Raw genomic sequence first — 26,825 nt, 5'->3', positions numbered from 1 at the left:
AAACAAACTACATTTTGTTGATTTTAAAATTTATTTACCGAGAATAGCGCTTAAGCTCAAAACTCCCTGAAGTTTGAAGTGAGCAATTCAATGGATCAAATTTAGACTAGGCTAGTGGCATTAAAAGCAGAACATGTAAACTAGACAATCAAAGGCAAATCATTCTGAAAGCTGTGTACATATGGGTCGCACGGGTTCACACAAGGAATACAACAAACACATTAAAATTTCAATAAATTAATAAAATAGCTGACAAAATGAGCTGACAAAATTTTGCACAAATGAGTAAAGCTGTTGTCATTTTCAAAGTGCAGGCCAGTGGTTCTGAATGGATTACAGCCCAGAAAAGTGCACTTGGAGTAGATAAAAAGCTACTGGGCGTTACCATCAGGCCATAATGAGACAGACAGACTTTTACTCAAAGGGACACGACGTAGCGTTTCAGGCAGAGGCTCCACCAGCTCCTTATCTTCATGTAGATGATACTGATTTCCTGGAATACGAAGCAATAACATATACGTGCGGACAGGCCAGTAACGTGCCTCTACCAGAAAAGTTACATATAGAGCGCAACTCGGAGCTGCACTTTAGTATCGGTTGCTAAATTAGGTTAAAGGTCCTATATTATGCAAAACTTACTCTTGTGAGCTTTAAGCCATGTTAAAAGGCTGTTACCTCCTCAAAAACAGACCTGGAGTTGTGTTTTGTTTCACTCACACATGTTTGAGTAACACTTTATTAGTCTGTCTAAGCTCAAAATGCTCTGTTCCACCTTGTGATGTCATGAAGTGGTAGTTTTCAAGTTAACAGCTCCTTTTACCTTTAGTTCAGTAGAGATTGGCAATTCCAGAGCTGAAATTATCCAAATGATTCTAGTGAAGGCGTATGGAGTTGGAAAAAAAACCCCACAGTGCAGCACTTCCTGTATTGCCACATGATGACATCACAAGGTGGAACAGAGTGTTTTCTGTTTGCCTAAATATGCAGGTGTGTTTGTGCGTTAAACCTGTAAAATCAAGCAAAACACAACTCCAGGTCTGTTTTGGCGAGGAAACAACATAACATAGATCAGAAAATCGTGTAATATGGGCCCTTTAAGCTTGCACAGTTATATTTTTTTGGCAAAACTCAACGATAACTTCATGAAGATGCGCAGCCATACGAACATCGTGTCAGCCAATTTGAAACAAACACCTAATGCAATACTTTGTTAAGATAAGACACCTCGTCAAAAGCACATAAATTGTATATTTTGATACATTAAATAAATACAGCTTATCTCTAGGCTATTACTAAACACCGGTACACTTTTGACCCGTGTAATGTGTTGGGCGTGGTAGAAGTGTTGTCATTGTCAAGTATATCTCACTACAGAAGGGTCCAAAGATCAATATCATATCACTCTAAGAAAGCGATCTGCAGCCAAGAAAAAGTTATCATAAAGTCCACTTTACATGATCACTAGGCCGTTGTACATTAGTAGAAAAGTATACTTCTACTTTATACTGTATTTACATAGATATTTTGTGTTTTAATGACTTGTGGCGAAGATAAAATAAGTCTAATACTGTCTGTTAACCGAAATGTCGTGTAATTAATGATACCGGGTCAGATATAATACCGTAATATGAATAATAGGCAACATGCAAAATAACAAGTGAAATACTATAATTGTAGAATACATTAGAGGCCTTCAAGCACTATCAAGTACAGACATGATTGTAATAGTCAGAGGCACGTACACTTCTATCAATAAGAAGAGTTAAGAATGCTCATTCACTTTCTTCGGGCGGGGGATAAATAGACGTATTTATAGTGACCTGATCATGCTGCCTGGTGTTATTCGTAAGGTCATACGAGGTGAGAAATGCGGATGAGACAGACCAATCGAAAGAGCTATTTGAGGAAGATTGGCGCAAAACGTGAGGTGACGCAACTAGCTTAATTCGACAGTAAAGGGTATATTGATGCTAACAAAGATATAACCAGTGGTGTTAAGGTCAACAGCAAATGCGGTCGTAACATTGTCAAGCGAAAGGACAAAGGAGGCGACACGTGCATTCATAGGGCCAATGGAGCTCGACTGTCCCGCTCACTTCGGAGTCCCATGCTGTTCCGGCGTTGTTTTTTCCCATAGACTTCCCGGAAAATTCAAATATTAATAGTTTAAAAGGTCCAAAGGAGGCGAACCAGCTGCGTGGTAACGAATGTCCATAACACGGTTGTTTTCAAGTCAAAAAACACTTTAAACACTTACGATTTTGCCAAATAGTTAAAGGAAAACCCAAATCTGTCAAATGGATAAAAAGTTCTAGGAGTAAAGACGTTGCGCTGCTCATCCAAGCCACACATTTGCTTGGACAGTCGACAGATTTGAATTTTTCTTTTGTTATGGATCACACCTGGACGACTGAGAAATCACACACAGTTCTGCCAAATGTTCCAGCAACTCAGCCGTTTATAAAGTTTCAAAAACAGATTTTAAATACCATGATAAGTCTTGTGATCATGAGTTACCACATAGCTGATTCGCCTCAAGCAACCTTCCAAAACTGTAATATCATTTTTTTTTCAGAACGTCTATGACAAAAATAACTGTGAAATTTACTTCCAGAACCAAGTGGTGGGTCACAGCTCCATATGCACGTCACTGTAGACTTAAAGCTGGATGCATCAGGATGTCCAGGACTGCATATTGCGCAGCATGGCCTCAAAGCGCTCCATGTTAGGGGCCTGAGCGTGGGGCAGGTGGTCCGTGAGGCGGCTGTACAAACTGAAAGACTTCAGCTCCAGCCAGATGAAACCAAATCGGTCCTGGTCAAATAGCACAAAGAGCCCTGGGGTGCGCTCCGGACTCGTGAATCCATGTCCAGCGATCAGGCCAGTACCATAAAAACTGAAAGAAAGAAAGAAAGACTATGATAGCACGGTTATTAGTTACAAATAATGAAATAGTGAAAATAGATGCACAGATAGCTTAAAAATGAGCAAGGTGTTGAGGGTTCAGTACCTCAACACCTTGCTCATTTTTAAGAGATAACTACAACACCTTATTCCTTTTAAGTCCAGTTATGAAACTTCACAGAACTTCACAGTCCTATCCACTTTGAAGCCTGTTTGGGTTCTGTAAGTAAATTTCCCTTTAATTCATTCAAATATTAAGTGGAATGAAGTTAGCCAGCCGTGTGGTAACTAATGTCTTTGAAGAATGTCCCCGTATTTTTATTAAAATTCTGTTAAATGTCTTTCTAACTTTGCCGTCTATAAATCTTCAGAAATATATGGTAAATAAATGTATGTGAATAGTCCCAAGTAAGTGAAACTCAAAATCTTTTCTTTGAAAAATTAATGGGAATTTTACGTACGAGCACATGTGTCCTGTGGCTCAGAGACTTTAAAGCAGCTCAGTGTGAACAAGTCTCTCCATGGACCAGCACCAAAGAACATCTCCCACATGAGCCACATGAACCATCTCACAGGAGGAGGACTAAAGCAGGACTAAAGCAGGACTAAAGCAGGACTAAAGCAGGACTAAAGCAGGACTAAAGCAGGACTAAATCAGAGCTAAACCAGGACTAAACCAGGAGTAAACTATGACTAAACTATGACTAAACCAGGACTAAAACAGGACTAAAACAGGACTGAACCAGGACTGAACCAGGACTAAACCAGGACTAAACCAGGACTAAACCAGGACTAAACCAGGACTAAACTATGACTAAACCAGGACTAAAACAGGACTAAACCAGGACTAAACCAGGACTAAACAAGGACTAAACCAGGACTAAACCACGACTAAATCAGAGCTAAACCAGGACTAAACTATGACTAAACCAGGACTAAATCAGGACTAAACTATGACTAAACCAGGACTAAAACAGGACTAAACCAGCACCAAACCAGGACTAAACCAGGACTGAAGCAGGACTAAATCAGGACTAAACTTGGGGAATCAGTGTTTCAGTTTTATGCAGCTAAAACCTGGAACATTCTTCCTAAAGATGTGAGCCAGGCCTCTACTTGGACAAAGTTTAAATCCAGGCTCCAAACGGTTCTGTTCAGCTGTGCATATGACTGAAAGTTTTTTTTATTCTGCACTCTTCTGTTTTAATGTTCATTTTATGTTTATTTATATTTTGATTTGTCGTATTGTGATTTTAATGTCTTTCCTATTCTGTAAAGCACTTTGAATTACTTTGTGTACAAACTGTGCTTTGCTTTGCATGCTACTTTGCCAAGAGGTAAGCGAGCTTGTTCAGCTCCATTACTAGTTATTTTTGTTCAAATCTTACTCACCACTTCCTGCAGGTGCGGGGGTACACTTCATTGCGAGCCATCACCCCCAAAGGCAGAACAAAGGGCTGGAGTTCAGGTGGATTACTGCTGCCGCTGGACTCTGGCTGGCAGTTTTCTGAGGAAGCACTTTGGTCTGGACTTCTCTCTTCTCCGCCACACGCACCTTCTTCTGTGCTGGTGCTAGCTGCAGTAGAGGCTTCCTTCGCCTGCTGTTCCATCTCCCTCTGCACCTCGGCATGCACCCCCAGGACCAGACGGGACAGCTCCTCGATACTGCGCTGGCTCTCCAGGTCCGGAAGAACGACAGGTCGGCTCAGGTCGACGTCTAAAGTGAGCTGTCCAGCAGGAACATTGGGGTCTCCCTGTGAAACAAAGATGAAGACAAAATGCATGTTAATGATAGATATTGGCTTGACTTTGGTTGACGTGGCTGGTACAAAAAACAAGCTGTGGTCTGTGGTATCTTTTTGATTATATAGTAGAGGGTTAAGGTAGAGTTAGACATGTAATACTTTTGTCTTATAGTTATAATTTACGGCACATGTGTAGGCCTGTCACGATAAAAAATGTTAAAGTACGATATATTGCTGAAGAAAATATAGGCAATAAACGATAATACTGAAACTAATTTGTGCCACTGACAAAATAATCCTAGAATTATCTCCAAAAAACTGTTCTGAATGTATGATACGGTTAAAAACGCATAAATAAACAGCAGATTGAAACACTTGTAGTTAGTTTGCATCTATTATGAGTCATAGAAGTTATTTACTCAACCCTCAACAGCTTAAATCTAATCTTAGAACAGGAAAAATAACAAAAAGTTCCCGATTAGTACTAAGAAAACATCACCTTGATAAATATTGACCTCCAAATATGATTGTTCTGTCTAACAGATACTGAACAATAAGTTGATTTAGTGTTTATTGTGACAGGCCTACAACTGTGTATAATTATTTTAAGTGGACATATTAAACTGCAGCATTGATTTCAGGCTTAATACAAGAAACAAGTTTGCTGATTTCTGCCTCTTTATGGTGCGTCATTGTAAACATCATCAAAACAAAGTGATGTGTTGCTGGACCCTGCTGTCGGACCAGTCTATGAATAGCTGTAGTTCACAAGCAGCAGATTCTCCCCTGCTGGTTCCTACATGTATAACCAAGTATAAAGTGCAGGAGAATAAACATTACTGAAACATGAATCACTCTAAATACACAAGTGAATAAATGAAAAGGGAAAACAATTATAACATGATTAAAAGCTCTTAAAAGTCCATTTTGCAAAATACATCCCCTTTAAATTTATGTATATTTGGCTTTCTTCTAACATCAAATGACAGAATACATGCTTTGCACTGAATTGCTGTGAGAAATACACAAATAAAGACAGTTTTGGTCCTATATTATGCAAAATGGACTCTTGTAAACTTTAAGCCATATTATATTGTTGTTACCTCCTCAAAAACAGACCTGGGGTTGTGTTGTGTTTCATTCACACATTTTTAGTTTGAATAATGATTTGTTATTAGTCTGTTTACATCTCAGAAGTTTAAAATACTCTGTTCTACCTGTGTTCCAGTTTATTCTTTCTTTCTGTTTCTTTCTGAGAGAAGAGCTCAGCCTAAATATGCAGGACAAACAAAACACACCTCCGGGTATGTTTTTGATAAAATAAAACAACTTTGGCCCTAAGTAAAGTACTAGCTGTGATTCAATGCGCGCTCCGCAAATAACCATGAACACGATCAAACAAAATGAGGATAATAACTCACTGTGAGCTTAGTGGCTCTTGCCGACGTCCCATGGAAACTCAACATAACAATCTCCAGGCCGTGGCTGCCATAGGTGCCCTTAAAAAGGCCTGGCTGTAGCAGGGCTGAAGGCAGCGGAGGTGGTAGATATATCCGCCGATATGTAAGACAATTACTAAAGAAGAACAAAGAGAATAAAACATTAGCCAGGACCTGAGGGAGTACACAGACATTATACAGGAAATACACACTGTCATATTGGAGCTTTCAAACTACTACTGTAATTATTGAAAGTTGCAAACATACTCGTATTGACTAGTATAAATAAACTTCATTAGGATGAGCTCCTGCATGTGCTCATGAAAAATTTCTTCCAGTGTTCGTCCCCATTCTTCCTCCAGCCACGTCCTGAACTCCTACGAGCGAGCAGACACAAAGAGTCTATTGTAAAAGGAGGTTATTAATACGAATATTTCAAATAATCCCAATCTTTCCATGACCTACCTCTTGCCGGCCTCCAGGCATGCGGTGGTGATCAGTCTGATTACATTTTGTGGAGAACTCGTCCTTCTTGACAGTCTAATAATAGTGACATATATTTGAGGATGACCTGTTTCTGTGCATCATTAACCTTGTTTGAGGGTGTGTGGGATTTACCTGAATATCTCCTTTATGCGGCCCTTTGTGCCCGTACATGCATTCAACTGTAGCCTTTTTACTTTCCCACAGGTGAATCCGGAAGAGGGGCCGTCTTCTCATTGGATCTTCTACTCGTGGGTCGTGAGGTGGTAAATACATCCAGCCAATGATAAAGAGCCCATCCACCTGGAGGAACACAACACATGAACCTCTGTGATCAAGGTTATGGGTTATTTCTATAGGCTGTATATATAAAAGGGCGTAACTTTCAAATAGGAAGTGATCATGGTCGCACTTCCAGCTTCTTTGACTCTGGCTCCAATTCATTTTACATCAGAAAACTGTCACCCTTCGCTCTGTAACTGCTGCAGTGAACCTCAATATTCTTAAAATGTTCATATTAACATGTCCCTGGTGTTTTTATCTCACTATTTTGTCCATAAATCAAGAAATGAACATAAATAACAGAAAAAATCAGGCGCCTTCTTTGCCCGAGGTCACTCCCGCTAGCGTTAGCAACAGGTTTGATTCCCTGCTAAACTAGCGGTGTGGGCGGGAATAGGCGTTACCTTCAACAGCCTCGCTCCTGATTGGCTCTTTGGTTGCTACGATACTCTCGGTTGGAATTCCTAATGCGCAACTCAGCTCGAAATTCGCCGCTATAACCGCTCTAGCCTCGATGAGCTTCATTTGACTGGAGCCGAACGCTGTGGGTGACGTCGCGCTCACTCCGTCTACTTCTTTATACAGTCTGTGGTTGTTTCAGACATAACACATCGTATGCTCACTTACTACAACATTGAGGAGTCCTCCGTAAGGCCCGATGTCAGGCTGCCATATGCCCAAAATATGCCTGTAAGGATGAAGCACTGAAACGAGAGCAACAGCATGAGAATAACTTTCTGCTCCTAAAATACTACATAAACTTCATTGCACGCTGTTAATTTAAAGATGCACTATGTAACTTTAGAGAGCCCATATTAAACTATTTCCTGATCTATGTTGATATAATGTTGTTTCCTCATCACAAACAGACCTGGAGTTGTGTTTTGTTTCATTCACACATGTTTAACGCACAAACGCACCTGCATATTTAGGCTGAGTTGTTCTCTCGAACTGAAAACGCTCTGTTCCACCTTGTGATGTCATCGTGTGGTGATACAGGAAGTGCTCCGCTGTGTTTTTAAACTCCACGCACCTTAATTTCTAGAATCATTTGGATCATTTCAGACCCGGAATTGCCAATCTCTACTGAACTAAAGGTAAAAGGAGCTGTTAACTTGAAAAATACCACTTGATGACATCACCAGGTGGAACAGAGCGTTTTGAGTTTTGGAGATGTTACAGACTAATAATAAAGTGTGACTCAAACATGTGTAAATGAAACAAAACACAACTTTTTGAGGAGGTAATAACATTATAACACGACTTAAAGCTCACAAGAGTCAGTTTTGCGTAATATAGAACCTTTAACGGTAGAGCGTCCACCACCTGATTGTCTCCATGAAAGTAGGTTTGCTTTGCCTGGAATGTTACACAGTAGGGCATTAAGTTTATTAAACAGGTCATGCCATCAGACCAAGTTACAGGCCAGATCTATGGAGAAACGATCCCACTCGCAATATCAGTGTTTTTAAGGTATTTCATTAGCAATAAAACAAAACAAAACATCTGTAATTGAATAAAAGCAAGATAGATAACTTTAATGTCATACAGTGGAACATTTCAGGCAAAGCAATAAAAAAAGGAGAAAAAAGGAGACGAGCAGATGGCAAACCACCCACCAGAAAGGTTACTCAGTGCAGCTTTAGACAAAAAGACGATTGTTACTGTTCAAAATGTGAAACTCTCGTATCAAATTTACACAGCAGTAAACACACTCACAAGTCAATGTGTGTAAACGTTCGGTTAGGCCTGTCACGATAACACAATTTGAAGCACACAATATCACTACAGAGATATACTGTGATAAACGACAATACTGAAACTACTTTATGCCACAGACACAACAACATTAATGCAACATAATCCCAGTAAACAATTTTAAATAGACAAATAATCTTTAGAATACAGTATTAGAAGTCACTTTTTCAACCCTCTGCAGCTCAAATACTTTACAATTCCTCATAGGGAAAGACGGGTTTTCCTGCTGTACCTATATAAATATAAAATGAACAAAAACATCAAGTGTAATCTTCCAAACAAGAGCATAAAGTTATATTTCTGCATTTTCTCAGTTCATTTACGGCCCATTCTTTTACAGGCACATTTTAGCACGTTCCCGATCCATTGTTAAAATATCACATGAATATCAATGTATTCAATTTTGTCAACACCACCCAACCCTAATGTTGAACAAAAATACACAAAATCGGCCAGTTTTTATAAAGAAACTGTACCCACAAAATGTATTGTTCCAGCTTTCATACATTAAATAATAAGTTGATATAGTAATTATCGTGACAGGTCTATTTTCTGACACTTTAAAGCAACAAGCCTCTCACACAGCACCTCATGCTGCATCCCTCCAGGGCACTGCAGTACATACAGTGTGTGTACACATCTTTATAGTCCATGTGCTCGTAATCCGGGAGGAGCTTCATAAAGCGCCCAGACTTCACCCTCGGAATGACACCTGGACAAGTACAACATGACCGTGTGTGTAACCCACAAACCAGCGGGTTCGACTGTGTGTGTGACCTTACACATGGAAGCTTTGAGTGTAAAGGGTTATCATTAGTATTTGCAAAGACTGATGTAACAGAACGGTGAACCCAGACAAAAGCATTTCTGCGTTTGTTATAGATGTTGTGGAAGTGTCTTTGCGCAACTTACGTTTAACATAAAGGTCTCTGCTGGACACTGCCCCCACTTCCATTTTTCGCAGATCCTCCTTCATTCCGAACTCTGTAATAAAACAAAAGAGAAGAACAGCAGTTTTATATTTACAGCAATGTATTTTACAATTGGAAGAAATCTGTCCCTTTTTGACAGTTTATTTACTATGACTATTATTAAGACTTTTATTACCATTTTTACCAATTAAGAATTAGATTTGTGTCGTCCAGGAGACTTCCCTCACTATTCAACCTTACAGCTACAGGTTTTGTTGTTGTTTTGTTGTTTCCTGTTGCAAGATGCTATTTCCTCTTAAATTGGGAACAACAACAGCAAATTCCCCATCCAGCACTCAACGGATTAATGAGGTTAGGTCCTTTTTGAACTTGGAGAAGATTAGATATTCCAAGAAGGGTATTTATTGACTTTTTTAAACTGTATAAAACTGTTTAATTGTATTTTTTTTTCATTATTATTATTATTACCACCATTAATATTTTATTTATAATTTATAATATTTGTATTATTTATTGTGTGTTGCTCTTCGTATCCGTCTATCCACTCAAGGTTTTTATGATTTATTTATTTATTTTTTTACGTTTTAGTTTTTGTTAAATAAAAATGAGAAGGTGTGCACGCATTCGTTGTCTAAATGACAGTAGAATACTTGTTCACACGTCAATAAAAATATATGAAACAGAACAATGCAATTTGTGAGGTAGTCTAATATGGACAAGTGATTTCCTTTATGGATCAATAAAGTTTAAGGTTCAGTGTAAGTGTGGCCATGTTTGTTCTTTTTGTCTGTTATTACTATTCCTATTGTCCCTACAGTGTAATATCAACACTATAATCCACTGCCCCAAAACACTGTAGTCCTTGGTCATGTTCTAGTCTTCTATAGTCGTGGTGGGAGGGGCTACGGGGGGAGGGAGGAGCTGTTATCAAATATTACCCAGGGCCTACACAAGGGCAAGTTTAGCCCTACATTCACAGCTATAGACAGGGACAAGAGCTTTGTCTATTTTTGTCATGAATCCATAATGGTGCCTTCAGTTTACAATGCACTTTTCCTCCCAGTAAAAATCAATAAAGGGCTTTTAAGTAGACACTCCCTCCTCAGTTTCCCCAGAGACAGAACCCAATAAATCCAAGGACCGAACCCCGACACAGGAAGCGCCACAGTCCCTCTGGATCCGGCGCGTATTTACCTGCCACGCACCGTCTTCTCCAAATGGTTTCTGTGTTCAGAATCTGCCTGAATTTCTTGCAAACGAGCGCGACATTCGGTAATACTGTCCCGGGGAGCGTAGAGAATATCTCCACCAGAAGCTCGGGCGGTAGTTCGGACAGAGCTCTCGGGCGCAGGGGTCCAGGCGCGTCACGGGGCCCTGCAGTGACGGTGCGTGCGCTCTCCGGGCCTCCGCACACGTCGCTCTGCCTCAGCGCTACGATTCGCTCCTCTTCCTCCTCGTCCATGTCCGAATCGCTGCACTGGTCCTGCTGGTTCTGCCGCTGACGCCTGCGGCACCTTCGGGACTGGCCCACTCCGCAGAGCCGCGCGCAAACAGCCATCCGGAGTCACCAAACAGGCAGCATTACATCATGAGAATATATCAGCTGCAGCCAGATCCACTCCTCCTGTCCCTGTGCGCACGGAGCATGAGCAGAAAACACACAGTCAAGTCCAGAGACGCGTCTGCGCAGCTTTGAGGAATCTACTGAAGCACAAACCCCCAGCGCGAGGACAAACATAAAGAAATACTGCGATCAGTTTTTTTTTTATTATTTGTATAATAACAAAATCAAGATAACAAGAACAAGATTCCCCCTCCCCCCACAAAAAAGGAAAATTAAATTAAATTAAAGAAACCCCAATCCCGAGCTCTTGGTGACGTCCTACCTCCTCCATAAGATCAACACACATGTGCAAGCATGTACAAAAAAACATACTACATAGATACAAACTCATATACATACATGCATGCATACATATACACACACACCTATATAAACACACATATACACCTACAAACATACATATCATATATATACACATATACACATATATGCACACATATACAGTACACCTAAATTATTTTCTCCTTTAATTTAAAGCCCCACATAGCTACTCAGTTTACCTTTTAGTTTACAATTTGCAATTTTAACAGATCCATGGGTAGAACTCAGATTAGATATAACAACAATAATAGACCAAGAAGGTACAGCGGTAATACAGCAAACTGACCAGCAGAGGGAGCTCTGTCTGCTCATTATAATGTAGTAAGATGAGTATTATTATTATTATTATTATTATTATTTATCCTGTTGTGTTTTTAAGCCTCTACTCAACTGTTTGTTCCCTTTGTTTTCCGTACAGTATATTAATAAAGCTTCAACAAATTCAGCGAAACAAATCAAATCTGTGGGATCTGAACAAACCTGGCAACCCGGAAACAGGAAGTGCTACGCCCCCTCACGATCTGGCGGGTAATTCACAGCAGCGGGATGTTTTGGTTTTGAAGTTAGCCTCGCAGATGATTTTAGCCTTTACAAAAACGGCCGGACTTGACTTATTTTATAATTGTAGTGACTTATTTTATAATTGTAGTGATTTTTACGCAGTTTTCGACACAGTTACAGGCTGAAAATGAAGGCTGATGTGGATAAAATAGTGTCTCTGTCAGATAAAGACAGTATTCCTGAACTGCAGAAGTACCTTTCCTCTCTTATGGATGAACAGGTAAAGATTTTAGCACAGATTTCCAAAACCAAAACGTTTGACTTTGCTCTATTTGTGTAATTCTTGTTTATTCTAATATCTTTTTAGTTAGTCACAGTCATTACAAACAGTGCTCTCAAGGGGAAGATGGTTGGGACTATGATTAAAAGCATATTTAAAGGTGAGATTTATCAGGTTTTTTGTTGAATCTTTATGTAGGTTTTGCATGTTAAGTATTATGTAAACCATTACTGTTATTACTGCTTTATTTTCCATCAATTTGACATTATATTCCACTAAACTGTTCTATTTTTAAGGCTCCCCTCCCACCTCCAATGAAGGGTCCAAAAGGAGACTACTGCTGTACCAACACTGCATAAATCTGTGTGAGTCACGAGACCTACAGACCGAAGTGGCAGCGGATATAATAGGATTGCTTATGTTAGAGGTAATAATTATTGTGAAGTTGTATTTATTTATCTTTATTTAAACAGGGAGAGCTCAGTGAGAATACTCAGACTCTCCTTTTCATGTCCGCCCTGTTAAAATACAGAAAAAACAACAACAAACAAGAAAACAAACAAAAATATTAAAAACAGGAACAGGTGTGATTATAAATGTTTGTCGTCAGATTATTAAAGTGTATTTGTGGCACTAAAGTATCCAGGTTTGCATGTCCTTGAAATGTATTCCATTTTTGGGAAGCAAAACAGCCAAAAGCCCTTTTTCCACCTCAGTTCTGCTGCGGTCGGTCCTTATACCATAATGTGATCTTGTATTGAATGTTCGCGCGTTAATGTTCAATGAGCAAGTGATATTCTGGCAGAAGTAGTCCCTTATAAATACATTTTATACAGTGTTGTTCTCTTCTGACAGATGGCCAACCTATTTTTTCATATGTTTTGCACCACGCTATCAGCTGACGTCTTTCTATTCTGCACAGACACATTTGCTGCCTGGTCCTTCACTTGTCCAGCTGGCTAATGTCTTCGTTGAAGCGATTAAAGCTGGAAAAATGGGAAGTGGAAAGTCACTGGAGCTTTTCCCTACTGTTCTGACTGCCCTTTCTGCTTGTGAAGTTGTAGCATATGGCAAAGGTATGGAGTCTTTTTAAACTCTGGTCAAGATGATCACACACAGTATAATGACGTGATGTTCTGTTTTCTTACACTGTGAATTTAGGTGAGCTAAGCGGTGAAGAATACAGAAAGCAACTGATCAACAGCCTTTGTTCGAGCAGGTATGCACTAGTACTTATTGATCATAAGTTTTGGGAAATATTTTGCAAAACGTCTTCACTGTAACTTTTGTCCAGTTGACAGATTTTAATATTTCCTTTCCTATAAGTCATACCTGGACAACTAAAGGATTATGCAGACATAATTTTGGATATTTATTTATTTCAAAAACAATCCATGTCAATGCTTTATTTCTCATAGAATTATAGTTGACTTTTCCCATTTTAGGTCAATTAGGATCACCAAATTTATTTCTATTTGCTAAATACCAGAATAATTAGAGAATTTTTTTGTTTTTTTTGTTTTTTAAGTGAGGAAAAAGTGTATGTGATTTCTCCATCTGAAATTATAACATCAAATTCTACAATATAAATGCAAACTATAATTATTTTGTCAGACAACTATTCTATATTGATATTGACCACAGAGGGGAAGAGTACTTTTACAACGTATTTAGTTACAGAATACTGAATACTTACATTAAACTGTGTAACATATTCTGAGTACTGTATTTTGAATATTTTACGTTTGTTTCACTGTTTGTTCTGCATTTTCTTATCACTGACTACAGAACCTAAAATTACATAAGTACAAGAGCAGTGTTTTCTTGTTTTCGCACTGATTATGTGCAGTTTAATCAAGTGACACCATGTATTCCACTGATTTTAGAAAAGTAACTGTATTCTGAATACCTTGGCATGTCACAGTAATTACTATTCAATACATGACAGGGCATGACAATATTTTATATACTGGATATATTTCAATAACAATATTGTGCATTTAGAATATTTTTGAGGGGATAATTTTGCTTTCTGATTTGAGTTCAGTGCTATTGTTTTCATCTATATTTACTTCAATGATATATCGCACTTGTGACAGGCCTTTGAATATCAACAAATGAGTAACAACCAGAATACAGGTACTCAAAATTAAAACTCTTGAGTATGTATTCTGGTACATGTATTCAGTTACTTCCCAACACTGACTACATAAAGATGTTTTTTGAACCACCCTCAGTGTGATAATGTGTTAGCACTCCCACAGCTTTAATTGTATGTCAATTATAATACTGCATTTATCTACAGATGGGACCCACAGTGTGTTATTCACCTGACAACCATGTTCAGGTAAAAACTGCTGCATATAGCTCTGCACCAAAGCATAACTGTTTTAAGTCAATGTAAAACTCAATCTCTGCTCATTTCTGCCTCATTCTAGAGACGTGCCTTTATCACCAGAGGAACTGCAGTTTGTGGTGGAGAAAGTGTTGAGAATGTTCAGCAAACTGGATTTTCAAGAGGTCCCTCCCCTCGTTTACCAGCTGCTTCTATTATCTGCAAAGGTTTGTGCGCCTTTTTGAAAAACTTACAAAGATATGCATTAATTTTGTTGTTTTGTTGTGATGTCACTTTCTGTATTCATAAGGGGTGTAAGAAACAGATCTTGGACGGAGTAGTGAGTTATTTCAAAGAACAAGACCAATGCCTAGAAGAAGAACAAAAATGTGGACAGTGAGTTACACCAAACCTTTGCATGAAATCACTATTTTAAATCAATTCACGATTACTAATAGTTTGAAATAATGATATATTTTTTTCTTTTTCAGGAGCCTTGACTTAGAGTTTGAGTCTGTTCCTCAGGACCAGTTAAGGCACGTGGAAGGCACCGTTATCCTCCATATTGTTTTTGCTATTCGACTTGACCATGAATTGGGAAGAGAATTCCTGAAAACCTTTAAAGTAAGCCATTCAGTGTATATTGGCTTTAATTAAGGTGTATTTCATTTGAATAACACATTTTCTCCCACAGACGTCCTATGCAGACATGTGTCCTTTCAGTGTGGCTCTGTTACTTTCGGTAGCTCGTATTCAGCGCTATGAGGAACAGGTAAATAAGATATTATCATGTGACTATATACTTTTAAAATCATGCTACAGTCTCTTATATTAATCTTGCTGTTTAGGTGTTTGACCTGTTAAAAGGTGCAGTTATCAAAAGCTTCAAAGATGAACAAATGCAGCAGGGCTCAAAGATTCTACAGGATCTTTTGCCTCCACACCGCAGTGTTTCTCAGATGATCCTAGACACTGTCAAGAACAGGTCAGTATAATCCATAGGCTGTTTATATAAATGGACATAACTAACCTGCTAATTGCCGCGTTCCAAATGCAAAGTGAGCATGGGCGCGACTCTGGCTTCAATTTAATTTCTACTGAAAAGCTGTGGCCGCTCTCTCTGTAACTGCTGCTGTCAGACTTGTCATTTTTGTCCTAAAATGTTCGTATCAGTCCGTGCTACATGATCCTGGTGGTTTTATTTGACTATTTTGTCCATAAATAAAGATACGAACATTAATAACAGACCAATGAAGCATCTTATTTCCCTAATCTCTCTAGTGTTAATAATGTGTTTGATTGACAGCATTGCTACGCGCCCGCTCTCTGCAAAACCAGAGGTGCGTTACCTTCAACAGCCTTGAGTTGTCACAAAATTGAATTATTGAATTAAAATCTCGCTCCAAGAAAATCATGATATAATTTTATGGGCCTATCACCCACTTTTATTTCAAAACAAATACATGTACACTACCAGTCAGAAGTTTGGACACACATTCTCACTTTCTACATTTTGTATACATATGGACGAATAATCCTTCAAATCCTTTCTTTGCTTTGTCAAGAAATATTTAGCTATTTAACTTTTTTCTTTACTAAATAATTCTTTATATCTTACTTCATGCATTTGATGTCTTCTGTCTGTATCTAAAATGTAGAAAGCAGTAAAAATAAATTAAAAAAACACTGAATGAGAGGGTGTGTCTGGACTTTTTGGCTGGTGTTGTATATTCATTATCTCCTTGTGCAGTGTGTTTGGTTGGGACCACGTGACCCAGGGCCTGGTTCAGCTGGGTTTCTTTCTGATGGACAATTTTGGCCCGAAACCTGGGCCATTTGGAAAAGCTGCAGAGACTTCTGCTTCGTTAGCCAGGACTCCCAACCAGCAAGCCTGCAAACTGGGCGGGCAGGTACTCATTCTGGGATTCAAGGTATTACACAGTTTGTTCATTTTCAGAAATAAATATATGGTTGTTTGCCCCATGTACTTTAATTATTTTGTGTACCCTCATGAACAGATGCACGAGCCGCTCAGAGGTGAAATACTTGAGCAGGTTCTCAATCGACTGGTCACAAAGACGGCTTCACCTGTAACTCATTATTTAGGTAAAGTATCTATAAGACTTGTAAGCTCTTTGTTCAAACCATAGACTGTATATAAATGGACATAGCTAACCTGCCATATTCCAAATAGGAAGTGATCATGGGCGCGCTTCAAACTTGACGATCAAACTTGACTATCTAGAGGAAGTAAGTCGTGACAAGGTTTCCGTAGGTGAACTTGCGGAAGGAGCGCCACTCATTAGCTCTGGCTCCAGTTCACTTTACATTGAAAAATTGTCACCCCTCTGAACTGCTGCAGTGATCCTCGTCATTTCGGTCTTAAAATGTTCGTATTAACCCGCTCTACATGATCCTGGGGTTTTCATTTTGCTATTGTGCCCATAAATCAAGATATGAACATGAATAAGACGAATCAGATGCCTTTTTTCCCCGAGGTCAATTCCGCTAGCGTTAGCAACAGGTTTGATTGACAGAGTTGCTAAGCACCTGCTCTCTGCTAAACCAGTGGTGCAGTAAGGAAGGGGGCATTACCTTCAACAGCCTCGCTCAGGATTGGCTCTTTGGTTGCTATGATACTTGCGATGGAAATTCCAAATGTGTAACGCGGCTCCAAATTTGACGCTATAACTGCTCTAGCCTCGATGAGCTTCATTTGACTGGAGCTGAACACCGTGGGTGACGTCACACACACTTTGAACCACAGACTGTATAAAGAAATGGACTAACAGTTCATAAACAGTTGAGATATAACTTGGTTTTGTTTCTCCAGACCTTTTTACAGACATCGTGGTGTCCGCTCCCATGATCCTCCTGGAATCATCGTCCAAAGTGATAGAGACGTTTGACCAGCTTTCATATTTACCTTTGGCGACAGTGCAGGGTCTACTCAAAGCCGTGCAGGTCAGTCATTCAAACCGTATGATTGATAAATAAATAAATAAATAAATAACTATCTTGGGTTTTGGCTTGACGAAAACCTATCCTTTAAAATACATATCTCAGAATTATGTAGCACTTTCAAATCTAAATCATCATTTTATTACAGAAACAAATCCTGTATCCCATTGAATTACAGAAAAGAAATAGTTGTTCTTTCTGTATTGGATTATGGAAATATATACGTGCAGACTTCAGCATCTACTTTGAAACCTTTAGACACTCTTTCACTCAGCCCTTCGTTTCATAACAGGTGATTTAATTTAAAACCAATCACTGTTCACTCTATGGAAAAGTAGGTTGGCCGTCGGTATCTGTAACGCTCTAAAAAATGTATTTATAAGGGACTACTTGATACACTGCCTGAATATTTCACTTGTTTGTTGAACTTTGATACGGGAACTTTTAATACAAGATCTCATAATGATTGTCTATGTCTAAAAACTGTCCGCACTAGAACTGAAATGCTTTTAGTTATCTCGCTTCCTACAAAACTATATATATTGGTGCCACAAAAACACTTTAATAATCCAGTGATAAACATTTATAATCACACCTGCTCCTGTTTTTAATGTTTTAAATGGCGCTATATAGGTATTTGTTTTTGTTTGTATTGTTCTGTATTTAAGGAAATGAAAAACACAGTCTGGTGATCTCATTGGGCTCTCCCTGTATGAAGAAAACATAGATGAACAGATGAATGAAAAAAGCATGTCCAATTGCCTAAAAATTTTATTGTTTATTTGCTTCATTTTCCTTTCCAGCCATTGCTCAAAGTCAGTATGTCCCTGAAAGATGCGCTGATTTTGGTTCTTCGCAAATCAATGTTTTCTAGGTGAGTATTTCTGTAAATTAATAAACAATGTGTAATGCAACTTTCTAACCTTAATAACTTTAGACACACTGCTAATCCAAAGTTGGGACACACATTTTCATTCAATGTTTTTTTTTTTTACTACTTTCTACAATTTATATACACACAGAAGACATCAAATATATGAAGTAACATATATGGAATTATTTAGTAAAGAAAAAAAGGTAAATAACTTGTTGTATTTTATGTATATCTGTTTTTGTTGACTTTTTGTGAAGCACTTTTAGCAGCTTAAGTTGTATTTTAAATGTGCTATGTAAATAACATTTTATTGAATTTAACTGAAAAAAAAAAAATCTCTTCAAATTTTTTTCATAGTTTATATTCAAATACTCACAGCAGCCAGCCTTTGCTTTGTCGAAAAATATTTAGTAGAGCTATTTTCTTTGCTATATAATTCCATATATCTTGCTTCATATATTTGATGTCTTTCGTACGTACGGTATATAAAATGTAAAAAAATTGTAAAAATAAAGGGATAAACATGGTAGTGTACTTAGTTCTTATCTTAATTTTTCTTACAGTCAACTTGACGGCAGGAAGTCGGCCGTTACAGGTTTTCTACTGTTACTGAAGAACTTTAAAGTGTTGGGCAGTTTGGCCTCAAGTCAGTGCAGCCAGAGCATCTCATCCAGTCAGGTAAAGTTATTGTGTCTCCGAAAGTCAGTGGTGGAAGGGAACGAAGTACAAGTAGTAAAGTGCTATACTTAAATAAAGTACAGATACCTAATAAAGTGAATTATACAGTGGATGCTTTTTACTTTTACTTTACATTAATTTGAGAGCAGTTATCTGTACTTTCTGCTCCACTACATTTTTGAACTGGAATGAAAAATAAAACATTTTGAGTTCAAGCTTCAGCAAAAACAAATACACAAAATTCATAAGAAAAATTAAGAAATTGATTTGTAATGTTACTGTTGACCCAAATACGTGTCATTTTTAATCAATATCACTACATTTAACACTTTAACTAATTAACAATATTCATGTGAAATATTTATACTTTTTACTCTTGAATTACATTTTTAAACAGGTAAAATACTTAAATACTTTTTCTTGAGTAAATTTTGCCATGTGGTACATTTACTTTTACAAAAATTTTACCTCTGTATTTGTACAAAACTGAGTACTGTACTTCATTCACCACTGCTGAAAATCTGCTTTTATTCTTTTTTAATTATTAAATATTTGTTTTGCTTTTTATGAAATGTGTTTTTATTTAGTTAAAATTAAGTAACTACTTTTCTAAACACAGGTCCAAGTGGATGTTCATTCCCGCTACAACTCTGCAGCCAATGAAGCTTTCTGTTTGGAGATCCTCAGCAGCCTGCGTCGCTGTCTCGGTCAGCAGGCCGATGTGCGACTTATGCTCTATGAGGTAATGTTTATGTATTTATTTAAGAAAAGATGGAAGAATACATAACATTCAAGTCTTCACTGGGTTTATATTGTTTTTATAACGGTCACTTCTGCATTTTAGGGATTTTATGATGTTCTTCGGCGTAACTCCCAGCTGGCGAGTTCGATCATGCAGACGCTTTTATCACAAGTACAGTGTTTTTGTCTTTTTATGTCATAACTACTACATAATTCCAGTGGTGGTTGAAGTACTAAATTTTGTTACTTAAGTAAAAGTACAGAGGTAAAAAGTTACTTAAGTAAAAGTAAAATTATCATGTGAAAAAATCTACTTAAGTAAAAGTGTTAAAGTACCTGCTTAAAAATGTACTTTACGAGTAAAACGTGAAAGTATTTGACAAGAGTGTTGTTAATTTCTTAAAGCGTTAAATGTAGTGATATTGTTTAAAAAATTATACATATTTTGGTCAACAGTTGCAATAGGAATCAGTCTTAATTTTTCTTATGAATTTTGTGTATTTATTTTTGTTTGTTCAAAGCCGAAGCTTGAACTCGAAAAACTTTAGTCAGGATGTTTCCACGAATATGGTAAAACTAACCCCTCAAATCATACGAAAAGTACTTTTTAAAGCTAGTACTTTTTCAAGCTAGTTTAAAAACGTAGTGGAGTAGAAAGTACAGATACTGCTCTCAAATGTAGTGAAGTATCCACTGTAAAGTTTACTTAAGTACAGTACTTTACTAATTGTACTTCTTTACCTTCCACTACTGCATAATTCAACATTGATTAAAAAAAACCAAACAAACTGTGTAATTCTTAGGTTAAACGGTACTACGAGCCTGAACAGGACCTTCTGCCTCCTGTTAAACTGGAGCCCTGCATCTCGGCCCATGGAAATCAAGTTTTTCTCCAGGAGCCTCTGGTAAATGACAACTTTTCTTTAATATTTTTGATTTAAAATAAGATAAGTTCACTTACCGTAGGTTTGTGGTTGTTTCATTATTTCATCCTAGGCCCATCTGCTGAGCTGCACCGTCCACTGTCTGTTGTGGCTCCAGAACATTCACAGAACAGCCACCGGTGATGACAGCGATGAGGAAGAGGAGGAGGAAGGGTACCGGTCTGAACTGCTAACTATCCTGGAGAGTATGACGAGACGCATGATCAAGAGTGAGCTGGAGGACTTTGAACTGGTATTGCATTTCATTGTTTTGTCAAAGCAGACCTGCAAAATCAACTTTTTAGAGCTTTTAACCATGATATAGTTGTTTCCCTTCACAATTAACTCAGCCAAAGTTGTATTCAGAGTAATTCATGCACGTTTGAGCGATCTTTAAATGGTTATTTTCAAGACGCCATATTGTTGATCAATCCATGCTTTCACCACCTCCCGCATACTCCCACTGCTCTGTAATTACTTTGTTCTTCAATTTTATTTTCTTAATCAGCGATACGCACATGATTCAGCAGCGTTGCGTAGTTATTTTAGTACAAATGGAAAAAAAATCCGCTGCTTGCTATTGTGATGTGCAGCTATCCATCGTAGGTGCCGACTCTTTACAGTTTTCTAACACGGAAGTTGGTGCACTTGTTTCTTTTATTACCGTAAGTTGTTTTAGATGAGCAGTGTGATTTAAAATGTGCAAATTATAACACAATGATCCTTGAGTGTCATAGATTATAAAAACATAGAAGACACAAGCACAATATGTCAGCTTTAAATGAGAGTTCCTGTTTTTATTTTGTAAATTTGTTTCATTGAACTCGTCCTTGCAGGACAAATCTGCTGAGTTTTCCATGGGATCCAGTGTCGGTGTGAAGAATAACATCTTTGCCATTTTGGTGATGGGAGTGTATGAGATCCTCATCGAGTACAACTTCCACAAAGCCAATTACAAGTTTGTCCAACCTATTATTTCCCTATATTCATTGTGCAACAGTTGAAGTTGAGGTGTGGACATTGTGATCTGCAATATGTCTTAATTATATTCTCCTAATCTTGCAGTAAAGAATCCTTTGAAGGAATTATAGAGCTGTTTAATCGTTATCACAAGATCGCTGAGATTCTGAAGGAGAAAGCTGGAAAAGGCCGAGCGCCCACCAGCAAGACGCCACGAAGTCTGCTTTCGATGGCTTATATTTCAACTATTGTTCCCGCACTTTTCAGGTGAGCATAGTTGAATATTGTAAAATGCATCTACACAACCACATTTAATTGTTGTTTCCGGATAATATATTACTTACAGAGACAGCACTCAGAGCAGAGAGGAAGCGCTCTCTGTTCTACGAGCGAGTGGAGAATTTGTTCGGTATTCACTGAGTGTGGCCATACAGAAAATACAGCAACTAGAGGAAACTGGGCACACGGACGGTCCAGATGGAATGAACGCAGATAAAACCTTCAGATTTCTGTGTGACATGACCAGGTGAGATCCATGTATATATACAGTCTATGGTACTGAGGTAAGCAGTTTTTCAAAAGTTAACACTCCTTTCACGTTCACTTTGGAGGTGACATAAATGTAATGTTAACCAAAGAAAATAAAGAAAAACGTTTGCATTTTTAAACCAAGCAAATCACATCTTTGTATTTATATTCTGTTTAATTCATATATATTTTTATTTTATTTGCCAGTGTTCTCATGTGGCGTTACACCAACATCCCAAGTGTGGTGGAGGATGCAGGCAAAAAGGAGAAGCGAACCACACTGTCGCACTTGTGTCTGGAGGGTCTTCTCAGAATCTTCACCACGTGTCAGCAGCGTTTCCCAGAGCGACTGGCTCAGCTCCTCTCGACCATGGGTGGGTTGGGCTATGAAATCAGTTTATATTCTACAGGAAACAGCATCACAGTTGTGTTTTTTTTTCTTTTCTTAGAGTCTGAGGAGGACCTGGATGAAGGCAGTGTCACTCAGATAAGCTTCTTTTACATCCGGCAATTTCAGGTCCATCTCATTGACAGTTTGATCAAATAATTCCATTGCATAAATTTTATTGTGAATAACTTTGTAAATAACATCTCACCACCAGAGGGTGCTGTTTGCTCAGCTTAGCGGGGAGCAGGATGAATTCAACAGCAAAGAGGCTCAGTTAATCATCAGCATTTTGAGTGTGCTTTCCCGACAGCTCAAGCCATCTTCCCAGGAGGTTAAACAAATATGAAACTTTTTCAATATAAATCCATTTACATCATCTGACCAGTTGTATTTGTGTTACAGTTTGTTCAGATGATCACGTGGACTGTAAAGGTCTGCAAGGAGACAAGTTTTGGTAGGTGATGAATCTTGTATTGATGCTGTAGTTTAGTAGTAAAAGCTGAAATTAAATCTGTCAACTGGACAAATCGTTGTAGTAGTGAAGATGTTTTGCTGCTCATTCTTCTTCTGTTCTGGTCAGATTACTGCTGGACACTGCCTTATATCTGTCTGAAGGGAGGGGCTAACCACACTGAAACTGTAAACAGCTATTGTCTCCTGCTTCAGTCTTAATGACCTCATTCAACCTTTAATGGTCCTACTGGCTCACCCTATTGGTTTCTTTGTTCCTTTAGTTTGTTTTGGGTCTGAGGATGGAGTTGTAGATGGGGGATAGATTATGTCTCTGGCCTCCATTTCTTTTTAAGGAAGGAAATAGCTTCTTTAACTCCCCTTTCAAACCATTTCTTTTCTGACTAAGATTTGTACCTCACTATCTTCAAAAGAGTGGTTAGTGTCTTTGAGATGGAGATGTACAGCGGTCCAGAGGCTGTAGTATACTGTAATGATCTGATATTTTATGTTACCACCTTTTGTTGTTCTTGCATCTGTTTATATTGTTAACATAACTGCTTTTGTATGGACACTTGGTTGCTATTGTGTTCAGAAAATAAACAACCAGAAGAAATTTGCCGTGCCTTCTCAAATCAGAATGCTACAATACTTTAGTAGACACAAAATTAAACAATATCTTTTTTTACTTTAGAGGATTCTCCTTTCGCCAAAGGACTGCTCTCCCTTCTCTTCAGCCTTCATGTTCTCTACAAAAGCCCCGTTAGCCTTCTGCTGGAACTCTGTCAAGATATCCACAGCCTACTCGGAGACATTGATCAGGTTTGTTGTATTAAACTAATTTTAAAAAATAAAAATGTGTTTTTATTACTTTTTAGACTTTTTTTAAACCTTAAATCAGGATGTGGAGGTCGAAAAACAGTCGCACTTTGCCATCGTCAACATAAAGACGGCTTCAACGGTGGCAGTAAGTTTTCTAACACGCCTAAGTCTATGTGTTTGAAAACTATAATCATTATTCATTTTAATTCATAGATGCTCGTGTTGTCTCAAGTTGACCAAGTGCTAGATGAGGTGGTCTGGCTTATTGCCAAAAAGAAAAGCCAAACCAGCACTGAAAAAACAGGGAATGGTAAGACCCCAAAGCCTGTCAGGATAACAAAATTTAAAACATGATATATTGGTAGACGTATACTGCGATAAACGAGGAGGCTTCAGATGATATCACAACATTCTATTGACCGATAGTATTTAATACAGATGGGAGCAGCTAAAATGAATATATCGGTAGTTAAAATGCACATTGTTACTCTGATACAATAAGTTCTTGAGTCTAGCCACTAATAGAAATAATCAGGTTCAACATTTGTGCATTTACCTTTTAGATATTTCAATATACAATGTAATCAATAGGGAAAACTGTCTCTAGCCGCCCATCTGGGAGTTTGACGTTATCACTTTCTAGAATATGAAAACCACCTGTGACTTTAACGCAGGATAATCTGAGTGAACCAGTGTTTAAATGGACAGAATCATTAAAAGACATGAGCAGCAACAAATAAATGGCAGAATGAAGCAATACTTAGCCATAGAAATTACTTTTTCAATCATCTGCAGCTCAAATCTTATCGTATTACAACAAAAATAACAATTCTCCCCATTATTACCAAGAAACTACAGTGTACACACGATAAATCACTGGGTTTCAGATGAATTCATAACATACTATAGGCCAATAATATTAATACAAGTGGGGACAGATAAAAGGAATATTGTTAAAATGCTGACTTTTGTTGTAATACAGTGAATCTTTGGGTCTAATCACTAATAGAAATGATCAGGTTCAATCTTGGTGCATTTACCATTTGGATATTTCATGTTGAAGTACAATGTAATTATCAGGAAAAACTGGTTCTTGACACCATCGCGTTCTATATCGAAAATAATAAAATAAATATCGAAAAGGTAAACTCATAAATGTTGAACCTGATCATTTCTTTTAGGGAGAAACCCCAGACGTCGCTATGTTACAAAATAAATCTGCATTTTAACAATATTCAGTTTAGCTGCGTCTCATGTGTATTAAATATTATTGTCCTATAGAACATTATCTGAAACCTAGCGATTGTGCCCCAAAATATATTAATCCAGCTCTCATATTGAACGATAAGTTGATATAGTAATTATCGTGACAGGCCTAATGAGACCTCTTCAAATCAAATCTAAAAGGTAAAATTATGTGAATATAATCATTACTTGGATGACTGTTTGTAGGTGAAACCACTCAGAGCACAGGAAACCAAGATCCAATTGAAAAAACAGTGACTTTACAACTTGGGACACTGTTGACTGCCCTGAATGAACTCGTCCAGACGTCCCTCCCGCCTGGTACCGCCACCATTACGTTGTTAAGAGCAATGAGCCGGACATACACGATTCTCACCAGTCTGGTCAAATATGTGAGTTTATATCTACTCCGACTCCTTCAAAGCGACAGTGAGTGTGGCTTACTTTGTTTTTTTCTTATTTTAGTACATCCAAGTCTGTTCAAATCATGGGACACTGCCTTCACGGTTTGAAAAGTTGGTGAGTATCTGTAATCGCAATGTTTAGGTGTCGATGTACAATATATAAACTTTTTGTCTTTCTCGCAGGTGAAGCTGTCTGGCTCCCACCTGACCCCACAGTGTTATAGTTTTATAACATACGCACAGGTTCACTCACGTTTAGAACTTGTTTTATTACATATATACACAAAAATGTGATTCACCTTGATGTAAAATAAATTGTACTGCCGTTTCAGAGTGGGGAAACTAGTGGTGCTGGTGCAGATGACAAGAAGAAGAGGAAAAAGAGTGAAACTAATATGGCCGCTTCAGTAAGCCACTATCAAAATACAAATAAAATTATAAAAAATACTGATACTTCTGACCTAATTAACACTGCAAAAACTGAATTCCTTTTGTGACTGCAGGCCAAGCTTCTGCGTGAGACAAAGACCATTCCAGATTTGATCTTTAGTATTGAACAGTATGAGAAGTACCTCATCACACTGTCTAAAAAGTCAAAGGTAGAATCATACTAAACAAACCAATTAAAGTCAATCTTAACTGAACATTGTGTGATCTTAACTTCTGTCTGACCTTCTCTGAATCCAGGTGAACTTGATGCAGTACATGAAATTAAGCACGTCCAGAGATTTCCGCATCAACGCCGCGACTTTGGATGCGGCTCTTCAGGATCAGGACAGTAGTCAGCAGGTAAACACCAGGTCCTCCACATGTTTATTACGCTATTTTTTGATCTGTTACGTTTCCTCATCAAAAATATACCCCGAGTTGTGTTTTGTTTTATTCACACATGTTTAACACACAAACCCTGCATATTTAGGCTGAGTTTTATTCCCAATTTGAGCTTTGGAGATGTAGATGGCTTAATAATGCAGGAATACTCAAACACAACTCCAGGTCTGTTTTTGAGGTGACAAAAACATTCTAACGTAGCTTGAAGCTCACAAGAGTCAATCTTTGCATAATATAGGCCCTTTAAACTCAAGCACTTAAAGCACATAACCAGTTTATAACAACTTTTCTGACCTTCCTTGCTGCTTTTGTTAGACCACAGCATCGCAGGAAGATGACGAGGAGCCGCAAGAACCCAAAGAGAAAAGGAGGAGGAAATAAGCAACCACACCGTCTAGTGGATTCACGCTTTAACG

General features: G+C 38.1%; 2 protein-coding genes across 4 annotated transcripts; one reads left to right on the top strand and one right to left on the bottom strand.

The window, feature by feature from the left end:
• Positions 1 to 12: 12 nt before the first annotated feature.
• Positions 13 to 11,181, bottom strand: fbxo31 (F-box protein 31). 2 transcript variants are annotated; one of them, XM_033967853.2, is made up of 10 exons: positions 10,738 to 11,181; positions 9,524 to 9,595; positions 9,237 to 9,323; positions 7,481 to 7,557; positions 6,707 to 6,874; positions 6,554 to 6,628; positions 6,356 to 6,465; positions 6,071 to 6,224; positions 4,297 to 4,658; positions 13 to 2,896 (listed from the first exon to the last, which is right to left on the bottom strand). In XM_033967853.2, exons 1-10 carry the CDS (start codon positions 11,099 to 11,101, stop codon positions 2,674 to 2,676), a joined length of 1,692 nt encoding a protein of 563 aa, XP_033823744.1. In that variant the 5' UTR covers positions 11,102 to 11,181; the 3' UTR covers positions 13 to 2,673. The 2 variants fall into 2 exon arrangements, with proteins under 2 accessions (XP_033823744.1, XP_033823743.1); XM_033967852.2 differs by lacking the exon at positions 9,237 to 9,323 and having other exon boundaries at positions 10,738 to 11,175.
• Positions 11,182 to 12,022: 841 nt separating this feature from the next.
• fanci (FA complementation group I) lies at positions 12,023 to 26,805 on the top strand. 2 transcript variants are annotated; one of them, XM_033967855.2, is made up of 37 exons: positions 12,023 to 12,269; positions 12,357 to 12,429; positions 12,566 to 12,696; positions 13,192 to 13,345; positions 13,431 to 13,488; positions 14,575 to 14,616; positions 14,708 to 14,831; positions 14,915 to 15,000; positions 15,096 to 15,228; positions 15,299 to 15,376; positions 15,453 to 15,589; positions 16,355 to 16,535; positions 16,623 to 16,710; positions 17,438 to 17,568; positions 18,369 to 18,439; positions 19,003 to 19,117; positions 19,737 to 19,859; positions 19,962 to 20,030; positions 20,662 to 20,763; positions 20,855 to 21,034; positions 21,618 to 21,739; positions 21,847 to 22,008; positions 22,088 to 22,267; positions 22,477 to 22,643; positions 22,719 to 22,786; positions 22,872 to 22,988; positions 23,060 to 23,111; positions 23,802 to 23,929; positions 24,009 to 24,074; positions 24,143 to 24,239; positions 25,382 to 25,566; positions 25,640 to 25,693; positions 25,762 to 25,821; positions 25,911 to 25,985; positions 26,082 to 26,177; positions 26,266 to 26,367; positions 26,725 to 26,805. In XM_033967855.2, exons 1-37 carry the CDS (start codon positions 12,177 to 12,179, stop codon positions 26,788 to 26,790), a joined length of 3,966 nt encoding a protein of 1,321 aa, XP_033823746.1. In that variant the 5' UTR covers positions 12,023 to 12,176; the 3' UTR covers positions 26,791 to 26,805. The 2 variants fall into 2 exon arrangements, with proteins under 2 accessions (XP_033823746.1, XP_055078346.1); XM_055222371.1 differs by having other exon boundaries at positions 12,029 to 12,269; positions 22,477 to 22,786.
• The last annotated feature ends 20 nt before the right edge of the window (positions 26,806 to 26,825 follow it).

Source organism: Periophthalmus magnuspinnatus, chromosome 6 (genome assembly GCF_009829125.3).
Source record: "Periophthalmus magnuspinnatus isolate fPerMag1 chromosome 6, fPerMag1.2.pri, whole genome shotgun sequence".
Lineage (NCBI taxonomy): Eukaryota > Metazoa > Chordata > Actinopteri > Gobiiformes > Gobiidae > Periophthalmus > Periophthalmus magnuspinnatus.
The sequence above is the reverse complement of the archived record's forward strand: the minus strand, read 5'-3'. Positions and strand labels throughout refer to the sequence as shown.